Source organism: Aythya ferina (assembly GCF_964211825.1).
Source record: "Aythya ferina genome assembly, chromosome: 20".
Taxonomy (NCBI): domain Eukaryota; kingdom Metazoa; phylum Chordata; class Aves; order Anseriformes; family Anatidae; genus Aythya; species Aythya ferina.
The window spans coordinates 8,319,207-8,337,271 of record NC_140318.1 but is presented as its reverse complement, the minus strand read 5'-3'; the positions used below and the strand labels follow the sequence as shown (position 1 = coordinate 8,337,271).

General features: G+C 52.3%; 1 protein-coding gene across 3 annotated transcripts in view; it reads right to left on the bottom strand.

Moving 5' to 3' along the window:
* Nucleotides 1–9,426: 9,426 nt before the first annotated feature.
* The window catches only part of ASTN2 (astrotactin 2), a 315,865-nt gene continuing 307,226 nt past the window's right edge, over nucleotides 9,427–18,065 (bottom strand). For all 3 annotated transcript variants that reach the window (XM_084494620.1, XM_084494621.1, XM_084494623.1), the window contains 2 exons: nucleotides 17,180–17,363; nucleotides 9,427–10,390 (listed from right to left, as the gene is read on the bottom strand). In XM_084494620.1, the coding sequence (XP_084350746.1) occupies nucleotides 10,153–10,390; nucleotides 17,180–17,363 (422 nt within the window). In that variant the 3' untranslated portion in view covers nucleotides 9,427–10,152. The remainder of the gene's footprint in view (nucleotides 10,391–17,179; nucleotides 17,364–18,065) is intronic.

Genomic DNA, 18,065 nt, shown 5'->3' with positions numbered 1-18,065 from the left:
CCCCTGGTATATTGTTGTTTGGGGGGGGGAGGGGGGGAGTTGTTTTTTTTTTTTTTTTTCCAGATTATTTTTTTAAGTGTGTATTTGTGCTTATTTTTTACATTATCCGACTGTACGTACGCATTTAACCAGTATTTCACTGTGCTCTAATTACTGCACTCAGAAGCACTGCACAGTCTGAATCCCGAAGAGCTGCGGGAGGGAGCGGGAGGGGAAGGAGGCTGTTGCTGTGTCAGCAGCCAGGAGATGCTCCCCAGCACTGGAAGCAGGGTGCCGACATCCCCTTCCCCAGCTCCAGCCCATTGCTTCCATTCGAGGCCAAGCTAGAAGACAGGAGGGCACAGGGTGAAGTCAGCCAAGGCTGGGATGCCCGAGGGGGTTTCAGAGCTGGAAGTTTGTTGTTTTAATGTTTTTGGATGGTGTGGAGCTTACCAGCCTTTCGGCCTCATCCTGCCCTCCCCTGCCCGATCCCTGGATGCCCCAGTGAGAGCTGGTGGGCATGGTCGTGTCACGGGGAGAGTACCCTGTGCCCAGTTTAGACAATGCTCTTGATACCTTCATGGTTGTGGGCCCCATTTTGGTCTTTGAGCTGATGCCCTTCATGTTTCTTCCATGCCACCCCGTCATCGAGGACAGGCCATCTCCTGCCAGGGATAGACCCCTTTCCACTGGAGGCCCTTGACCACTGAGTTCAGTGGGAGCTTGACCAAAGCAGGAGCAGGTCCAGGTGGCCCAAGCTGTACTTTCTTGGAGCTACGGGTGATTTGGACAGTCAGGGTTTGGTGTTGGGCTGCTCCTGCCACCTGGGGAACCAGTGTTGAAAACCCCTGGTTGCTTTAGGAAGAACAAAGTGGGGCTTAAGGTTCAGTCTTAGTTTGGCAAACTGATTTTTTTCCCCTTTTCACCGGATCTACACATCCAAGATTCAATGAGAAGAATAATCGCTTCCTCTGAGGCCAGTAACAAGAGCTTGCGTTGGCTTCACGTGACAGATGAGGAGTCTTGGTGCTACTTGTTGGTGTTGTTAGTCCTGTTAGGTCGAGATGCAGAGCTAACGAGTCAGGAGTTGTCTTTGGTTCCCATTCTGGTTTGGTCTTTTGGTTTTTCATTCATTCGGTGAGGCCACAATTCAGCCACCAGTTTCCATCTTCTGAGTGCAAAGAACCAGGGCTTTAACGAAACATTTCACCAGCAATTAAAGAGGGAATTGGAACCATTGCGGAGTTTGCATTGTACGGCCTCTGTAATTACGTACCTGTCTGCAGATGATAGGCTGAATTTTGCTTCCATCGAGTCAACAGGGGGGTTTTGTTGATGTTGTTGTTGTTGTTGACTTCACTGGGAGCAGGATTGAGCCGTACTATATATATAAATATATATATAAATATATATATGATATATATATAATATTATATGTGTAATATTATATATATATATCAATGTAATATTTACAAATAAAACTGTGATCTCGTCTAGAGAAAAATGTATTCATATTACCAACTGCTCTTCCATATTTATGTATCATATTGTATCTTTTTATTATTGTTATAATTATTATGATTATTATGGTTATTATTATTATTATTATGGAATCTTTCTTGGCACCTTTTGGAAGCCACGTCAACCAATACTCCAATGAAGTGCTGAGGATCTATTTTCACAAGAATTCTACTGGTCTACTGTATAAAAGAGAAAAGAAAAAAAAAAAAAAAAAAAAAAAAAAGAAACAAGCAAAATACAGTTCAACCCTTAATTCTGTACCTCACGCCTGTACGTTTGCTGCTCCGATTTTGGGTTTTATTTTGCGTTCGTTTTTTTTTTTTTTTTAACGGATCTAATTTAAGTCTCCAAGCAATATATAAAGATGTAAATAGTAAAGCTTATTTATTAAGATTGTCATCTTTTTTAATTTATATTTACACAATTGTTCATCTAATTTATTTTTTTTTCAATACAGTTTTTAACAGTTGTCCTTTTTTGGTTCATGAGGTTTTTTAAATCATTTTCACAGAATTTCTTTATACAGGTCTTTTTCTTTCTTTTAATAAACAACAACTTCCTCTGGTCTTTCAAAAACAGGTCATGTTTCACTCAAAAAAAAAGTTATGTCAGATTCATCAGAAATATTTTGCCATTGTTGATTCCTATACCCTAAAGTTCTATATTATATAAATATATAATACCTTGTATGCTTAAATATTTAACTGTGTGATTTTGTATATATCTTCATACACATGCTCACACACATATGAGGGTTAATGTCCCCAAATGTTGGGAGAACAGAGAATCAGAAACACAAACAATATAAGCTTGTATTAAAGAGTTCTGAACTGGACCGCTTGCTTTTGCCACGTCTCGTTTGCTTTCGGTCGAGCCGGCCCCGAGCATCGCCGGGTACCGGGGGGTGAGCGCGGCCCCATATCTGGCTGCTCGGGGCGCTCTGTCCACATGCTCTCGCTGAGCCCCACGCCTTGTTTTGGGGCAGAGTCTTTGAAATTTGTGTTTTGACAGTGCTGCAGGAGGTGGTGTGGCAGCCAGAGTAGGTGGCAGCGGTGGGTGGAGGGAGGCAGCATGGGCTGGAGCATTGTGTTGGCCCAAGGGCTCCTTTCACCACTGGAAGATCTGATTTTGCCATCAAAATGGGATCTGTCCTGAGGAATTCCACTTCTTCTCAACTTGGGAGCCTTTAGAAAAGCATTCAAGCCCATGAGCATACCTAAGCTCTCATCACTTGGAAAAGAGCGCTTACATGTAAATACATGCTGAACCATATTTCATGCAAGGGTTTGACACCTGGGGCTCTGCCAGGCTGCAGCTTGGTGCTGCCATCACCCATCAGCTGCACAGCTCCACGCCACTGTCCCCTAAAGGACGGGGTCCTACAGCATTGCTCTGTGCCATTGTCCCCTGAAGGACAGGGTCCTCCAGCACTGCTCCACACCATCACCCCTCCAAAGGACTGCAAAACCCCCAGGTGCTGGCCAAGGTGTTTTAGCTCCTGCTTCATGTGGGGCAGCCCAGTGCCCAGTTTAACCTCTGGAGTGAGAGAAGCTTAAAGATATGAGGATTGGTTGCTTCTAATTTTAAAGAGAAAGAAAAAAAAAAAAAAAAAAGACTTGCTCATGGTTTCTGCTCACCATCTCCAGCAGCTACAGAACAGTCATCCAGAAAATGAGTCCCAGCAGGAATTTACTCTGGGGTATGACCTAAGCAGGGAGGAAGGCTGAGAAGTGACTACATGCAGCCAAGGGACTGAACATGCCCCCTCTTCCCCCCCAAGACCAGGCCTGAACTGAGCGCTACTGCCACACTGGTGGTGATAAAAACCTTGTGCTCAGTTTGGGCACACCAGGCCATGGGGCACCAGGGTCACAATTTCCCATTGCCATGAGTCTGAGCTTGCTGCCACCCTCTGTGCCATGGCTGGGGCCGTGGTGCAGCCCCCAGCCTGTAGCTGCAGCAGCAGGCTGCGAGGGGAAGGGCTCATGCTGCTGTAGCTGAGAAGTGTGTATTGATTCAGCATTTAAAATGTGAATTGATTCAGCGTCAACAGCTCCAAACTTTGGGGATGCACACACAGTCGGGATAGGTGCCATTTAGCCCTGACAGCTATTGACCCCATGATCCTAAAGAGAGCCATCCTTAACCCAGTTAACTCTCAGACTCATTAATGATTTAACTCCTCAGGGATGCCCAGATAAGACAGGGAGGCGGAGAGCACGGGCAGACGACAAGGAGCCGGGTGCATGTGGGCAGGAGCCTTAAATGCCAGCTGCGGTCGCTGTTACACGTGTCCTTTTGCATCTGCTTCTGTTGGCAGTGGGCTGCGATGGTCGATTGTGCTGTTGGACATCTTTGTGTTATGCTGCTGGACAGCATCACCTCAGCCACCACCTTTAAAAGTGTGGCAGTAATACTGCCATGCATCAAAAGCCTGTGGAGGGAACAGTAAACGGATTCCACACCACGCCGCCTATAGGACATTTGGGGGCAATAGACTGAAGGACAGGGATAAATTAATTTTTTTTTTTTTTTTTTTTACACCGGCCTAAGTGTTGGTGTCACACTGTGAGTCAGTAAAACAATGTTTTGCATTTTTAACTGTCAAAATCCACTCTCTATGTATTGAGCAGGGTGAGAGACAGAGAGAACAAGAGCACCTTGTGCTTTCTATACCATCCCTGTCAGCGGTCAATGCATTATTGATAGGGTATAAGCACATCAGACAGCCCTGTCAATAGAACATACTGTAGATAAAAAGGCCTATAAACAGTGTATTAAATGGTTTGTGTCTATAGCAATATATAAATCAATTGCCTGTGTGTTGAACTATCTGTTAAGCACTAATGAGGACCTCAAGACAGGAGCAACCTACGGGCAGAGCGAGCAGCAGCCGGCTCCTGCTGGGCCGGGCTGCAGCTGCTGAGCGATGCCCAGCGCTGAGCCTTGCCTATGCACAACCACACGAGCACAGTCAATCGCAAGGCACCATCAAAACAACAGTTTCTATATCCAGTTTATGTGTCTATCTGGAAATCAATCACTAAATAGTGAGGGAGGGGCGGAAAAAAATCAATACCTGCATCGAGCGAGGGCTGAAGCCACTGTCCTGCAAGCAGGCCACCAGCAGATGTTAAAGCTGCTCGAGACCAAGCAAGGAAGGCAGTTTTGTTACCTTAGCCCCTGCAGCAATAATGCCAGCCTACCTGCTGTGTGGTGACCAGCCCAGGGAGGCTTAAAACCCCCCCAAGCCCCCCGGGCCATGCCGCCCAGCCGCTCCGACACTGCCCTCCGAGGGCCCCGCGCGCTGGAGTGGCTGCTAGGCACTTGTGACACCAGATGCGGTTCCTGTTGGCTGCATTAAATCAAAAGGAGCTGACTGCATTAATTATATATGAAAGCCAGGGAAATTGCTCTGGATTCATACGTCAAAGTCCTCTCCCAGCTGAAAGCCACAGCTTCTCAAACAAGTATGGCATTGGTAATTGTGGTAATGGGAAAATGCAGCTGTTAGCAACTTTGAGCAATTTGGACAAAAGGATGTAGAAGCTTACAAAAACCCTCTATACAGAGACTGACATGTAAAGAAAACTGCTCACAAGTGTACAAGAGAAACATCTTTCCATGTAATGAGGGCACCTGAAGACCAAATGGACACCCAGGTGCGCACCTATCTGCTCGCTTGCTCACGCACACGCACACACACACACGGAGCAGCCACAGCAACTCCTGCACCACCTTTTCCTGGGCTGTTCATCACAAAGCCTCAGGCTTTCAGTTCCTAAGACCCAAACCAGGGAGGTGAAGTGAGCCAGGCTGAGTCATTCATTTCCAACTGGTCTAAGTTCACTGATAAAATGCAGCCGAAGGCTAGGGGCTTGAGATTTTTGAGTACAACAGGCAGTACTGTGTCAAAGTAGTCTTACAGGTCCTAAGACTCTTTCCAGGTGACTTTCTTTAGATAGGATGATCAGTGCTCTAAAAGAGCATTCAATATTTCAGTATCTTTTTGCAGATTAAAAATTTATTCACAACTTTTTGATCATTTTACTTAAGCTGACTGAGGGACTGGTCCAAACATCAGTGTGGTTACCTCTGGCCATCTGACCCCACTCCTAAGACATTACCTGTGGTTTACCTGTATGCAGAGTGCTTCCCCCAGATATTTTTAGGAGGCATAAGAGCCTCACTTCTAAGCTGGTGGCTGCTCCCCTTTATCACAGGGATGAGCTAAGGCCAAGTGTGCTTGAAAACAAACAAACAAACAAAAAAAAAAACAACCACAAAACAAACAAACCAGAAGCCTTCCCCTTTGCATCATTCAGTGCACAGACTGCTTCACATCACTGATGCTCAGCTTCTGGAGAGCGAATCCTACCTCTAGCCCAGCAGGTACAAGGTGCAGTTTGCATCTCTCCCCTGACAAGATGTGAGCCTGCAGGCCACTGAGGCACCCGTCACATTGCCGGGTACGGCCACTTGCAAGCACGAGCATCACCACAAGGCTCTGTCCGTCCCCAGCACCCCCTGGAAGGGACCTGGGCAGCCCGCACTGCGCAGCCTCCAGCGTGCCCTTGGCCTCTTCCCCAGCCTCAGGAGAGTCTGCCCCAGCCAATGAAGCAATTAAAAAAAGAAGAGGAAAAACAGAAACCAAACAAATAAATAAAGGAGCAAATGCAGCACTTGACTCTGGAGGCCTTTTGCCGTGGGAAGAAGCTGTCCCAAAGCGGTGTGTCATCAGCGGCACAGCAACCCAAACAATCAGCCCCTCTGTGCACCGTGCCAGCTGCAGCCCGGCCGGGGATGGCGGTCGGGGAACAACAATGGCCATGGGGAACAATGGGGATTGTTCCCGGCCACACCACGCCGTGGGAGGAGGCAGCCCCGGGGGGGCGGCCGTTGGCACCAGCAACGAGCCCCAAACCAGTGGCAGGTCTGGGGTGCCCGTAAGGAGGTGCCCACTGGGATGGCCAAGGGCTGGTGCAGAGGGATGTTAGAAGTGTGGCCAGACCCGTGGTGCTGCTTTCCCTGCTTCTGCAGGGAACCTCCCCTGTGCTGCTCCGATGGTGTTTATGGGGTGCCCAGGGGCAAAGAGGGGCAGGGGTGGTGTGACCAGGGCAGTGCAGCCCTTGCTGCCGATGTGGGTACCTGCAGGCACCCACTGCAGATGTGCATGGAGGAGGTTTGGTGGTTTTTATGACCTGCCCTCATCATAAAGCTCGTGACCACAGCCAGGAGACATTGCCCTGCTTCATGCCAACAGGCTAAAAAATTCAGTCTTGAAAAAAAAAAAAATTGGGTCGTTTAGCTCTTCAGCCTGGACAATTGGGTCTTTTCGCCCCTCTCCCTGATCGTTTTTAATGTTGCCTCATTATCTCGGTGCTCTCCCCAGCTGGGGCAGCCTCCAACAGCCCAGACAGCAGCACGGTGAAGTGCAGCAAGGTCAGAGCACAGGGGCCCAAGAGGAAGCAGCTCCCAGGGCAGGGGGTGCTCAGAGCGAGTGGCTTTGGAGCAAGGCTCCCTCTTCTCTAAGGCAAAGACAGCTGGGGAATGGCCCTGTGTGTGCACACGCTCGTGCGGGCACGCACGCTGCGGACCACGGGCCCATCTGCCAGCATTGCTAGGCTGTGACTACAACTGTTTATCTTGAAAGCCTGAGGGTTACATTCCCCAAAGTTTCCAGGGAGAAAATACAGAACCTTCCTTTCAGCTGCAAGCGGGAGGATGTCTAACCTCGACGAATTCCTCGGTTTTGTTTGGCTTGGGTAGGCTGCGCCGGGTAGCATCGTTGGCCAGCGGCTCTTCTGCTGGCTTTGATCCGTGCGCTAGGTGCGTGCTCGACAGGTTAATAGCTGCCACACGGCGCTGCCTGCCTGCCCGGCTCGGCCACCTGCCGTCTGCACAGCCACACAGCCCTGCACAGCAGCCAGCCTCAGCAGGGGGGCAAAGGGAAGCGCTTCCCAGCCTTCCAAGGTAAGCAGCAGGAAAGAAGACCCTGCTCTGTGCAGCACACGGAGCCGCAGCGTGGAGCCAGCCCTGCCTTGTGCTGCTTGTGTTTGGCTCCCAGCAGAAACTGCCAGACTTGGATGTCTCCTTCCCATCGCCGTCTGTGGGACCTGCTGCAGCAAAAGGGCCACCCGTGGTGGGCTTGGTCCTTCTCCTCCTCGCCCCAGCTCTGCTGGGGTGGGCGGCTCAGGAGCAGAAATGTCACTGTGGGGAGCTGATTGTGCCAGGGTGGAGGAAAACCTGCTGAATGGGAATCCAGCCTGTTTTTGGCTGCTGTTCCCCAGTCACAATTCCCACAGCTCCAAGCTCATGATGGTGAGGCACCCCTTGAGACACATCAGCCCTGTCACATTTAGGATACTCCAGCCCCTGTCACCGGCCTTACAGAAAAAGCCACCAATTTGTCCATCAGGTAGGGAAACACTGGCGCTCACCCCCAGGGAACCCACAGCCCTTGCCATGGCACCCACGCTGCTCGCAGCATTGCTGAGCAAACTTTGTTTGACACAACAGTAAAGCTGAACAAATATTGCCACAACACCTCCATGGTGCACGGTTTGTGAGCTGGCACTGGACAAGGCCAACACTGCACACCTCAGCTCACAGAGGTATTTCAGGGCAGGATGGTGCTGAGCTGGACAAGAGAAGGCAAAGCGTGCCTTGGTCTGCAGCAAGCTGAGGCCATCCCCTCCATCCCCTCAACATACACATGCCCAAAGGCTGTGGATGCCAGCTGCCTGTGAAGGTTAAAGGGATGGGAAAGGAGCAGAGCAGGGCTGGGGAAGCACTGCTGGGAGAGGCATTAACACTCGCAGTGCCCCCATGGTCCTCGTGCTGGGGCTGAGACCTGCAGTGACGCAGTGCTCACAGCCCAGAGCCCCCCGAGTGGCACTGGCCTCTCCCTCTCCATCAGGAAAAGGGATTTAGCTTTAAAAAAAAAGAGCTCTCAGGCAACCTGCAATGCGTTGGCTCTTGCTCCAAAGGCTGCTATGTCAAGGCAACATTTCCTGTGAGCTCCAGCAGGACTCTGAGCAGGTACTGGAGGTCTTCCCAACCTGCAACATTAACATGGTTCAAGCCAAGGGAAGAGACAGAACCAAAGGAAAAAAGAGGGGGGAAAAGAAACAAAAACAACAACAACAAAAAAAAAAAAAAAAAAAAAAAAAAAAAAAACACGAGCAATTGAGGAGACACCACCAGAATTATTTGTGTGTCCAAATCAGGCATATATGTTCAGCTCAAGAAGAAAAAAGCCTCTGGCTGAGTTTCCTCCACATCAAATCCTGCACCTTTGTTTGGTTTCAAAACATTTTCATTTTGAAAGTCACCGCTTGCTTGTTTGTTTTTACTTTAAAGGGTTAAATAACCTGAAAAAAAATAAACAAAACTATTTGCTTTGCATTGACTAAACCGATTCATTCAGCCCTCAATGTTCCCCTTTCCCCCTCCAGCCCCCCTCCAGGTTTGTTGTTTTGCTTTAAAAAGAAAAAGCAATAGCTCCGGGCAGCTCTGATTTTTGTTTTTTTTCCTCTCACCCTCCCGCACTTTTTGGTTTGGCTACCAGACTGAGAAATCCATTACCCACACAGATCCCGGGCCAGCCTAACCCACATCTGACAGTAAAAGAAACCAGATTCTCCATGTCTTTTTAGCCCCTGGCTTCCTTCTTGGGCTTTCCCACACGTCTGCAGCTCCCAGCGGGGCCGGTGGCTGGGATGGGTGTTGGGCAGGGCGAGGACCCTACACAAAGAGGCTGCACTTTCCCCTCCTATCCCCGTGTCTGCTCTCGGGGTCAGCGCTGGTCTCCAGCCACGGCTCGGGGATATCCACCAGGGATGTCCCCACCCAGGTGACGCCCCACCGAACGCCCAGGCAGTGGCGAGACAACATCAGGAAGAAACACCAAGGAGGCAGTGAAGATGGACTTAATATGAACCTTTAATGCACAGAACAAGCTGCCAGGAGCCTTGCGAACAAAGGCACGGAGCCCTTCTGCCACCTCGGGGTGGTAAAACACACCCAGCGTGCCTGCAGTGTCCTCGCACCTGCCTGGCACCCGCCTCCGAGCACGGCGCTCGCAGCCTCCTGCAGCCAGGGTGCTCCTGGTGGCCCTGGCCGTGGTGACACCGAGGTCCCTTGTGCCACGGCTCCTGCCTGGCAGGGCACACAGGGCACACAGGGCACGCAGGGCAGGCAGGACAGGCAGGGCACAGAGGGCAGGCAGGGCTCTCCCCCCACCCAGCAGCTCCCCTCTGCAGCCTCTCGCTCTAACTCTAGCGGGTACACCTCCTCCTCCCAGGGTTTTGGAGCATGTAGTCCAAGAAATTCAGTAAGAAAAGATTAAAAAGGAGAGACTTTTATGCTGAGACAAATCAGGTGCTTCTTTTTTTTTTTTTTCATTTTTTTTCTTTTCCTTTTGAAAATTAAAAAAAAAAAAAAAAAAAAAAAAAAAAGGAAATTAAAGTCCAACTTGCTGATTTCGTGTTTCTCTGCAGTTGGTGTGAGAAAGTCCTGTTTGGCCTCGCTGTCCCCTTCCACCCCTCCGACCACCACCCATCCCCGAACCCCAGCAGCCGCTCAAGCCATCACAAGTCCTCAACTCCTCGGCACCCCTCTGCCTCCCACAGCTCAGGCCCACACCTTCCTTCACCGCCCCTTGGACTCCCCGTAGGTGTTGCGCAGCATGGAGACCATCTTCTCCTCGCACGTCACTTTGGTGTCCTTCAGGATGCTGTACCACACCACGCCGGGCGGCCGCACCTCCTCGCTGCGGCAGAACAGGTAGGGCATGGTCTCGGTGCGGCTCTGGATGTAGGCGCTGCGCAGCAGGGTTGAGCAGTGACCGCTCACCTTCTCCAGCCTCCTCAGGATCAGGTGCGCCTTCCTGCAAGGGAGAACTGGAGGCTGAGAGTGTGCAGAGGGAGCCAGCATCCCTGGCTTCCACCCCTGGCTCTGCCTCATGACACAAATGGATGAGCCCCACAGGACACGAACGGATGAGCCCCATCACCACAGCATCGTCGTGCCTGTTTTAGGTGGAGGGAAGTTCTCTTTTCCCCAAAAGTTCACAGTAGAGCTGCCACTACACAGGGCATGGGGTTGGGTGGACCTCAGGGCTGAGCCAGCCGAGCAGCTCACATGCCCTGGGGACACTGCCTGCCACTGCCAGGTTGTCACCGCTGCCACCGCGTGCTCCTGGCAGCCCTGGCACACGTGTCAGCCCCCGTGCAAGCCGGCACACCGGGGAGACCCGTGGCACCTCGCTGCTGCCAGCCCGTCAGCACGGCCCTCCCTGCTCCCTTTTCCCAAGTCTCCAGGAGGCAAACGGCCCAGAAGGCCTGACACTAGAAGAGCGAGGAGAAAAAGCACAACACATTAAGACAAAACAAAATAAACCCGTAAGAAACCAAGAATCCCCTCGTGGGAGTCTGCAAAGTGCTAAATCAAACAAAGGGAGGGGAAGAGGGTTTACTTCAGTGGTCTGAAAGTCTCAAGATCACAGATTATTTCCTCTCCCTCTGGTGCCACAGGAAAGCTCTGGATTTGGGGTTAGGGGATTTCGCAGTTCCTGAAGGAATGTAAATTCCCGATAATGATATGTCGGGGGCAGCGCTGTCAGTCAGCGAGGCATAAACACGGGGATTATTTGATTATGAAAGCTGTGTGCTGTTGCAGCCCGGGCTGCGAGCTCCCGGCGAGGAGGCGGCACCGGGAGCATCGTCTGTGGGATGAGGGGAAGGGGTGGGCACCCACGTGCCGTGGGGGCAGCGAAGGCAGACAGGGCAAGAGGGCACATCGGTGTCACCCACCGGCTGCGGATCTCTCCCAGCAGGGCAGGGAAGCTGGACAAAAGTCTGTAGGAAACCACAGCTCCTCCAGCACTGCACGTGGAGAACGACCCCGCTCCTCCCCGACGGCAATGGGCTCATGGATATCTCTCCAGGGGGAGCAAAGAGCAGGGGGGGTTGGTTCCTGGGCAGTGCTAATTCTGAAGCTGGGACGTGTGTTGGTTTCGTGTATAAAGATGAGCCAGGAGAGGCAATTTGAGCCTCATTACCTACATACACACACACATAATGATGTGTGCAGGGCCGTGCCCATGTAGCATACCTCTACTCACACTACGCCGCTGTGGCCACCTGAACGTCTGCATCACCTGGTGCTCCTGCTGCACGTCAGCACCTCGCACACTGCCCACAACGGGTCCTTTGCTGCTGCATGCCCACCACTGGGAATTCACCAAATTCCAGGATGGCGCTGGGTGCTTTCAGCAAAGACACCGATTAAAGCCCCGCCTAGCACTGATCCAGGCTGCTGTGAGCGGCACCGCAGTGAGGCCAGCAAACATCATCAAACCACAGCCACGGGAGTGGAAGGGGCCAAAAGGGATCACCCGTGCCATTTCCTCACGGCCCTGATTTGTATTTGAGTAACCTGTTTGTAAGCTGAAGGTGGAGAAGAGTTTGTTTCCCCAGGCAATCACTCCAGTGCGTACCCAGCCTAATGCTGAGGACCCATTTAACGTCGGCTCTGATTCTCCCTTTCTTTCAGGGGAGGTTCCCCAAACACAGAGCCCACGGGCATCCATCGGATGGACATTTCTGTGAGCTGACAGTGCTCGCGAGGAGAGCATCTAGCCAGCCCTCCCTCCTGCTCTAAGGGTAATTATCAATCAGCTCTCAGGGCCATAGCTCTAGGGTCACCCCATTTCTGGGTCATCTCTACTGCCCAAAGGGGGCACTGCCCCTTCCCCTGCTCGTTTTGCCCGTTTGTCTGTGCTGTGCAGGTGCCGACGGGGATGACCCCACGCTGACATGGGGAAGTTGCCTGTCTGAAGGCCAATTAACTAATGCCATGGGGATTTCCCCTAACTGGTTCCTGGTGCAGCTCACCACAAGCAGCAACGAGTGCCCACGACCAGCCCTATCTTGGTGGTGGTAACCATGCCTTGGCCCCAAATCTGGGTGCGGCGTGGACACCCCAGCACACACACACCTTCTGGCCAACTCTTCTCTTCCTCTCCTCCCTTCCCACAACTTTGCCTGTTGCATCCCCTCCCCAGGTCTCTTACCCCATCTCTTACTTCCCTCCTTGCTCTTCCCTTCCCATTTTCCCTGCTTGCCCCACCACACCATGGATTTCGCTGCCTGACCGTGTTCTCCTCCTGATCCACTCTCTGCCCTCTTGTCCTGGCAAACATGAGGAGCAGCAAGAAGCCCAGAGGCCAAACCACCCAGAGCTGTTGATATCTCATTGCTGGGGGTGGTCTGCACACACCTGCTGCATCCACAACCCCAGGAAGGGACGGGTGGGATGCAGCACACGACGGGCTGCCCCTGGAAGGATGCTGAGCACACTCAGCACCGTGGTCCAGGAGAAGGGGGGTGGTGGGGATCAGGCCCCTCGCTTTTGGTTTCCGGTCCCAAAGCCCCAGATTTGATGGGTTTCACTGCCTTGAGACTGAGTCATTTATTTTAGCGGGGTAATGAAGTCATGTGTAAATGTTAGATTTAGCTTTTGGCTGTCAGCTGTTCCCTCTTAAAAAAAAATAAGGAGAAAGAGAGACAGAGCGGGTGAGGGGAGGGGTGAGAAAGAGAGAGAAGCTTTCTGGTGAAGGCTGGGTAATAAATTACAGGAGCAGCTCTTGGGCTGCCAATTTAACACCATAAATCAAGCCCTGGGTATTACCCAAGTGCTCCCTGCGGAGGGCTGTCGGGTCAGAACGACCACCTTTTCAAATACTGGAAATGAAATCTTCCTAAATGCTGACCAACCTCATCCCTGCCAGGAACTATAATTTATTGCCTTATTAAAGGGCAGGAATCAGGAGAGGACAGCAGGGGAGTGGGGTGGGGGGGTCATTCCCATGGCCAGCCCCCGAGCTCTTGGCCCTCCAAAGGACGGAGCAGCCCCCTTGTGTCACCCCACACCCCGGCCCTAATTCGGGGTGCCCCCTGGGGGTGCCCTCCCTCCTGTCCCATTGCAGGGGCAGTTGTTTTAAGTCGGCGCCAGCTGGGGACCGATTCTGCTCCCTGATTAAGTGACGGATTTAGGAGGTCACAGCCAAAGTCATAAATGATGGAGAGGGGGATTAAGAACAGTGACAGCTCCACGCGGCTGCTTCCCTCTCCGGTGCGAGGCGAGGGGTGGGGAGGGGGACGGGTGCCTGCTGCGGGGCACTTCCCACTTTTCTCCTGCATGAACCAGGCAGTGCCTGCAGGTGGGACTGGGCACTGGGTGCCTGGTTGCCATCCCCAGCTCAGGAAGGACGTGCCCAGCCCCGGGGTGCTCCTGCAGGAGAGGGACATCCCCGTCCCCTGTCCCCAGTGGCACAGGGGACAGCGATTGCCCACTTCGATGGCTGGCATGGGATGAGAACGCAGCCAGAGCCAGCAAAACCCTGCCCTAGCTTGCCCAGGGGGAAGGTGCAGAAGGAGAAGGGACGTGAGGAAGCAGAGGGGCAGCGACACCTGGGCTGGAGGGGAGGACAAGCCTCCGGGGACACTGTGGGAGAGGGTGGCTGCCTGTGCGCTGTGTTCCCACACGGGGCGATTTTGTCATAAATTCCGATTTTTCCACTCTACTGAGAGCTGACCCGGGTCTGTCAGACCCTCATCTAGGAGGATAATGAGTCCGGGACTCGATGGCCTCTTATCACAGCCTCCCATCAGTACATTGCATTCCCCTCGGTACCAGAAGGCAGCTGCTCTGGAGATGCACTTCGCCTCCTGCAGCCGTCCCGTCTGCCTGCCTGGGGGACTTGCTGAGGGCAAGGCGAGCCTGTGAGCCCTGGTGCCACATCCCGACCCCCTGGTAGCCACAAGCAGGGGCACGGAGGGAGGATTTTAGCCTAATTCTTTCTCCTGCCTCCTCCTAAAAGCCAGGCTCTGCTTGCAGAGGTCACGAGAACCGTCCCAAAGAACAATATGAGAAAATAATAGAGAAATCGCCCTGTCGCTGAGTCAGGAAGCGCTCCCGCTGCACAGATCCAGAGGGCTGAATGCACAGTAGCATTAAACCTTCACTGGTTTAGACAGATTCCTCTGGTTTGTTGGAACAAATTAACTCTGCGAGATTCACTCGGTGTCTGCATGAGGAATGGGGGGAGCAGGAAAGGGGTTGTTGTTGCTCAAGGAGACGAGCAGGATGAAGCAAGCCAGGTGCCAAGATGCTGCTGACCACAGAAAGTCCTGGTTTAGGGCCACCTATGAGCTAAGTTTTTAATGTCTCCTTAATGTAAACCGTCTGGTTGGGACATCTGGCTGTCAGTGCGTCTTCTAGCAAGCAGCTGTTTGCAGTAACCTGTGGCTTTCATGGAAACTGGGCTCACGAGGACTCCAGTGTGATGTATTTATTACACGGAGGCAATCAACTTCCCTCTTGTCGCTCAGTTTTATGAGCGCACATTTACTGTGAATCCGAGGCTCATCTGATAAACATTTCAAGGTACGAAAATGAATGTCCCCCTGGGAAGGAGAACAGCCCGTCAATTAAAATCGTGTTACGAGATGGCCTCCCTTGGCAAATCCTCACTCGCCTCCCGCTACGTCAGTGCCTCCGTTTCTGTCCAAGCTCCCTGAGAAGCTGGGCTGGACTCTGCGGTGCTCTTGGCGAGAGCCTGGCACCGTTTGTGGACGCTTCCCCTTGGCTGCAAGGCACACGTTGAGTCCTCAGGTACAGGACAGGGACACACGGGCTCTGCTCGGAGGTTGCCTGGCTTGGTGATGAAGATAGACAGCAGCCGGACTGATCGCTGGCTCCAGATGCAGCCCGGTTCAGTGTGGAGCAATACTCGGTTGGTTTAAATGTCACCTTACAAACCTCACGGCTCCACGCAGGTATCGGGGTAGCTGATATCCTGCAGCAAGCGTGCGGGATCTCAAGTGACAGGGCTGTGTAAGGAGAGGCTGATGGTCCCCAGGGGGGTACAGAGAAAGGAACAGCTGGAAAGGACAAACACGTCTGCAGTGTCATCAAAGAAGGAGGAAGGCAGAGGGAAGGAAGAGTGGCTCCATGTCAGGCGCTAATGAGCTACTGAAGAAATTACAACCAAGGTCATCTCTGTCAGAGGGCAAGCCCCAGGCCAGCTTAGATTTATGTCCAGGATGGAGGGAAACTGCTGTAGAGTGCTGTCATCCTGGTGCTATGGACAGATCCTCACTCGTGTCCAACAAACAGGAGTGGAGGGGAGAGAAAGAAAATCTTTTTCAGTTATTCAGGGACTGCCAGACCCCACTCCTCTGCCTTTCTCTGCACCCGTTTGTCAGAGAGCAGCGTGGTGGGTGAGGGTGCTGGAAGAACAGTGTCCATAAATGCTTCCAGGCAGGTCATGGCTATCCGAATCCCATTGGAGATCTCAGGATGTCCAGAGAGAGAGAGATATGGCTACTTCCAAACATTTCTTGCTGGGTGTTTCCCGAGGGGCTGTGTCTAACATAAGGCTGTACGTAGGTAACACAAGGTGCTGTGCACTCGCATCCTTGCGTGGTGTCAGTGGCACCACAGGATGGAAATTTAGGAGGACATTTCTACTGCCGACATCAATGAGCTGAATTCATGTTTGGGGAGAGAGGGGCAGTGGAAAAGGGGGTCTTGGAAATATTTACAGTTTGTACAGCAACTATATTCCACTGGGAGGATAAAGATATGTCAGATCAGATAGAGAAGGAAATGCCCATGAAGCATACTATTTACTAGAGCCAAGTTTACCACATACAGATTGCTCCATCGTTGCCCCCCTCTGATGATACCAAACACCAAATCTACAGACAAAAGCAATAACCTATTTGCCAGCACCACGGCTCTCCTTCCAGGGGCTCAGAGCCCTTTTCACAGATGCACACCCCCTGCAGCTGGAGGCTGACGTTTCCCCACACATCCCGAACCACGGGAGGAGGTGGAAGGTGCTCAAAGCCATGCCCCTACTGTCCATGAGGAATATTGTCCAGCTATGGAGGAAGTCAGTACAAAAGGGGATGACAGAATGGGTCTGTCCTGGGTGCAGAATCTGTTCCACTCTGGGGACAGACCTAGAGGTCACACCGTGTTCCCTGACACAGACGGGATCCACCAAAAAACACCCAGGAGGGGCTCTGCTGCTGTGCACAAACACTACAACATAAGGATGGATTTGCCCTGTGTTCCTCAGATACTTCTGTGGCTGTTGCTGCCTCCCGACGGCAGCTCTGGCTGCCTCCTGCCTGTACACATCACCCTTAGCACACCCGTACCCACTGCATTTTGGCTTCATCCCTTCCATCGCCCTTTCCAGCCATGTGCCCTGCAACTAACCTGGGCACCTCTGAATCCGAGGAGAGCCATGGTCTCACCTACCATTGTCTTGAAGATCTGAGTCCTGGCTTACACGCAGCTCCCTCACTCTGTCCTAGGCCTGATTTACTCCCCCAGTCCCCCCACAGCATTCCCAGCACACTCAGCTCCCTCCCTGCAGCAGCGCCCAGCTCAGGCTGGATTCCTGCTCAGCTGCTCGGTGCCCCAGAAGCATTCATCCAAAGACCAGGTGGGACCTGGCAGCCCCAGGGGATGGCAGGACAGCTTGGCCAGCACCCCTCTTGGGTGAACACCAGCAGGGGACATCCCTCAGCCACAGGGAAAGGCCAGGAGGGGCAGGGCAGGCAGCGGGGCTGGGGAGGACACGGGCCAAGGCCAGTACCTGGGCCCCAGCTCATCCTCGCTGCGCCAGACGAAGTCCCCAAACTTCTCGTAGTGGGAGTTGTAGTGGTGCTGGACTCGGAAGAGCATGGAAGCAGAGACCTCCATCAGCGTGTTGTAGGCTGTCTGCTGCTCCTTCCCGCTGGTGTAGCCGTTGTAGAGGTTGTAGATCTTGTCAGCTATCTCTGGAAGGAACCAAGGGGACAGGATTTAATGAACATGGAGAGGAGAGGGATGAGCAGGGCCCTTGGCAGGAGGAGATGGTGCCTGGGACAGCTGCAAGTCCCCTGGGGGCTGCCTGCAGCCCCATTTGGCAACCTGGAGAACATCTTGCAGTGCCTCAGGGACTGCGGCGAGTGCCCTACACACATGGGGCAGCCCCAAAAACTCCAGCAAAACTCCATGGGGGAATGGGAGAAGGAGAGGATGAGGGCTGCCAGCACAGGCAGAGGCAGCTTTATCCTCCCTGTTAGGGCAGACAAGGTCTTCCCCTGTTCACCCAAACAGCAGCAAATGCACAGCTGTGATGTGTAGGGTAGGAAGAACACGACTGTTGCTAACGAGATGGTGCTTCAGCCACAAGTGCCGTGCATCATCATTGTGGGTACCTCCCAGAGCAGCTCGATTTATTAAACAAGAGGGTGCACTTTCTGCTGTAGAAAAGGATCTCTTTTTAGAAATGGAAAATGCACAGAAACCCATTTCATTTCTTTTCTTTAGTCTGCTCATTTGCTCATTTTTCTGGAAATGCTCATCAATAACACTCAGCAAAGTATTAATCAAAACTTCCTTTTGTGTACTTTACAAAATAGAATGCAAGAAAGGAAACAGGTAATGTGCCTTTCATGTAGATGAATCTTTTAAACTTTCAAAGCAGCAAAACCCTC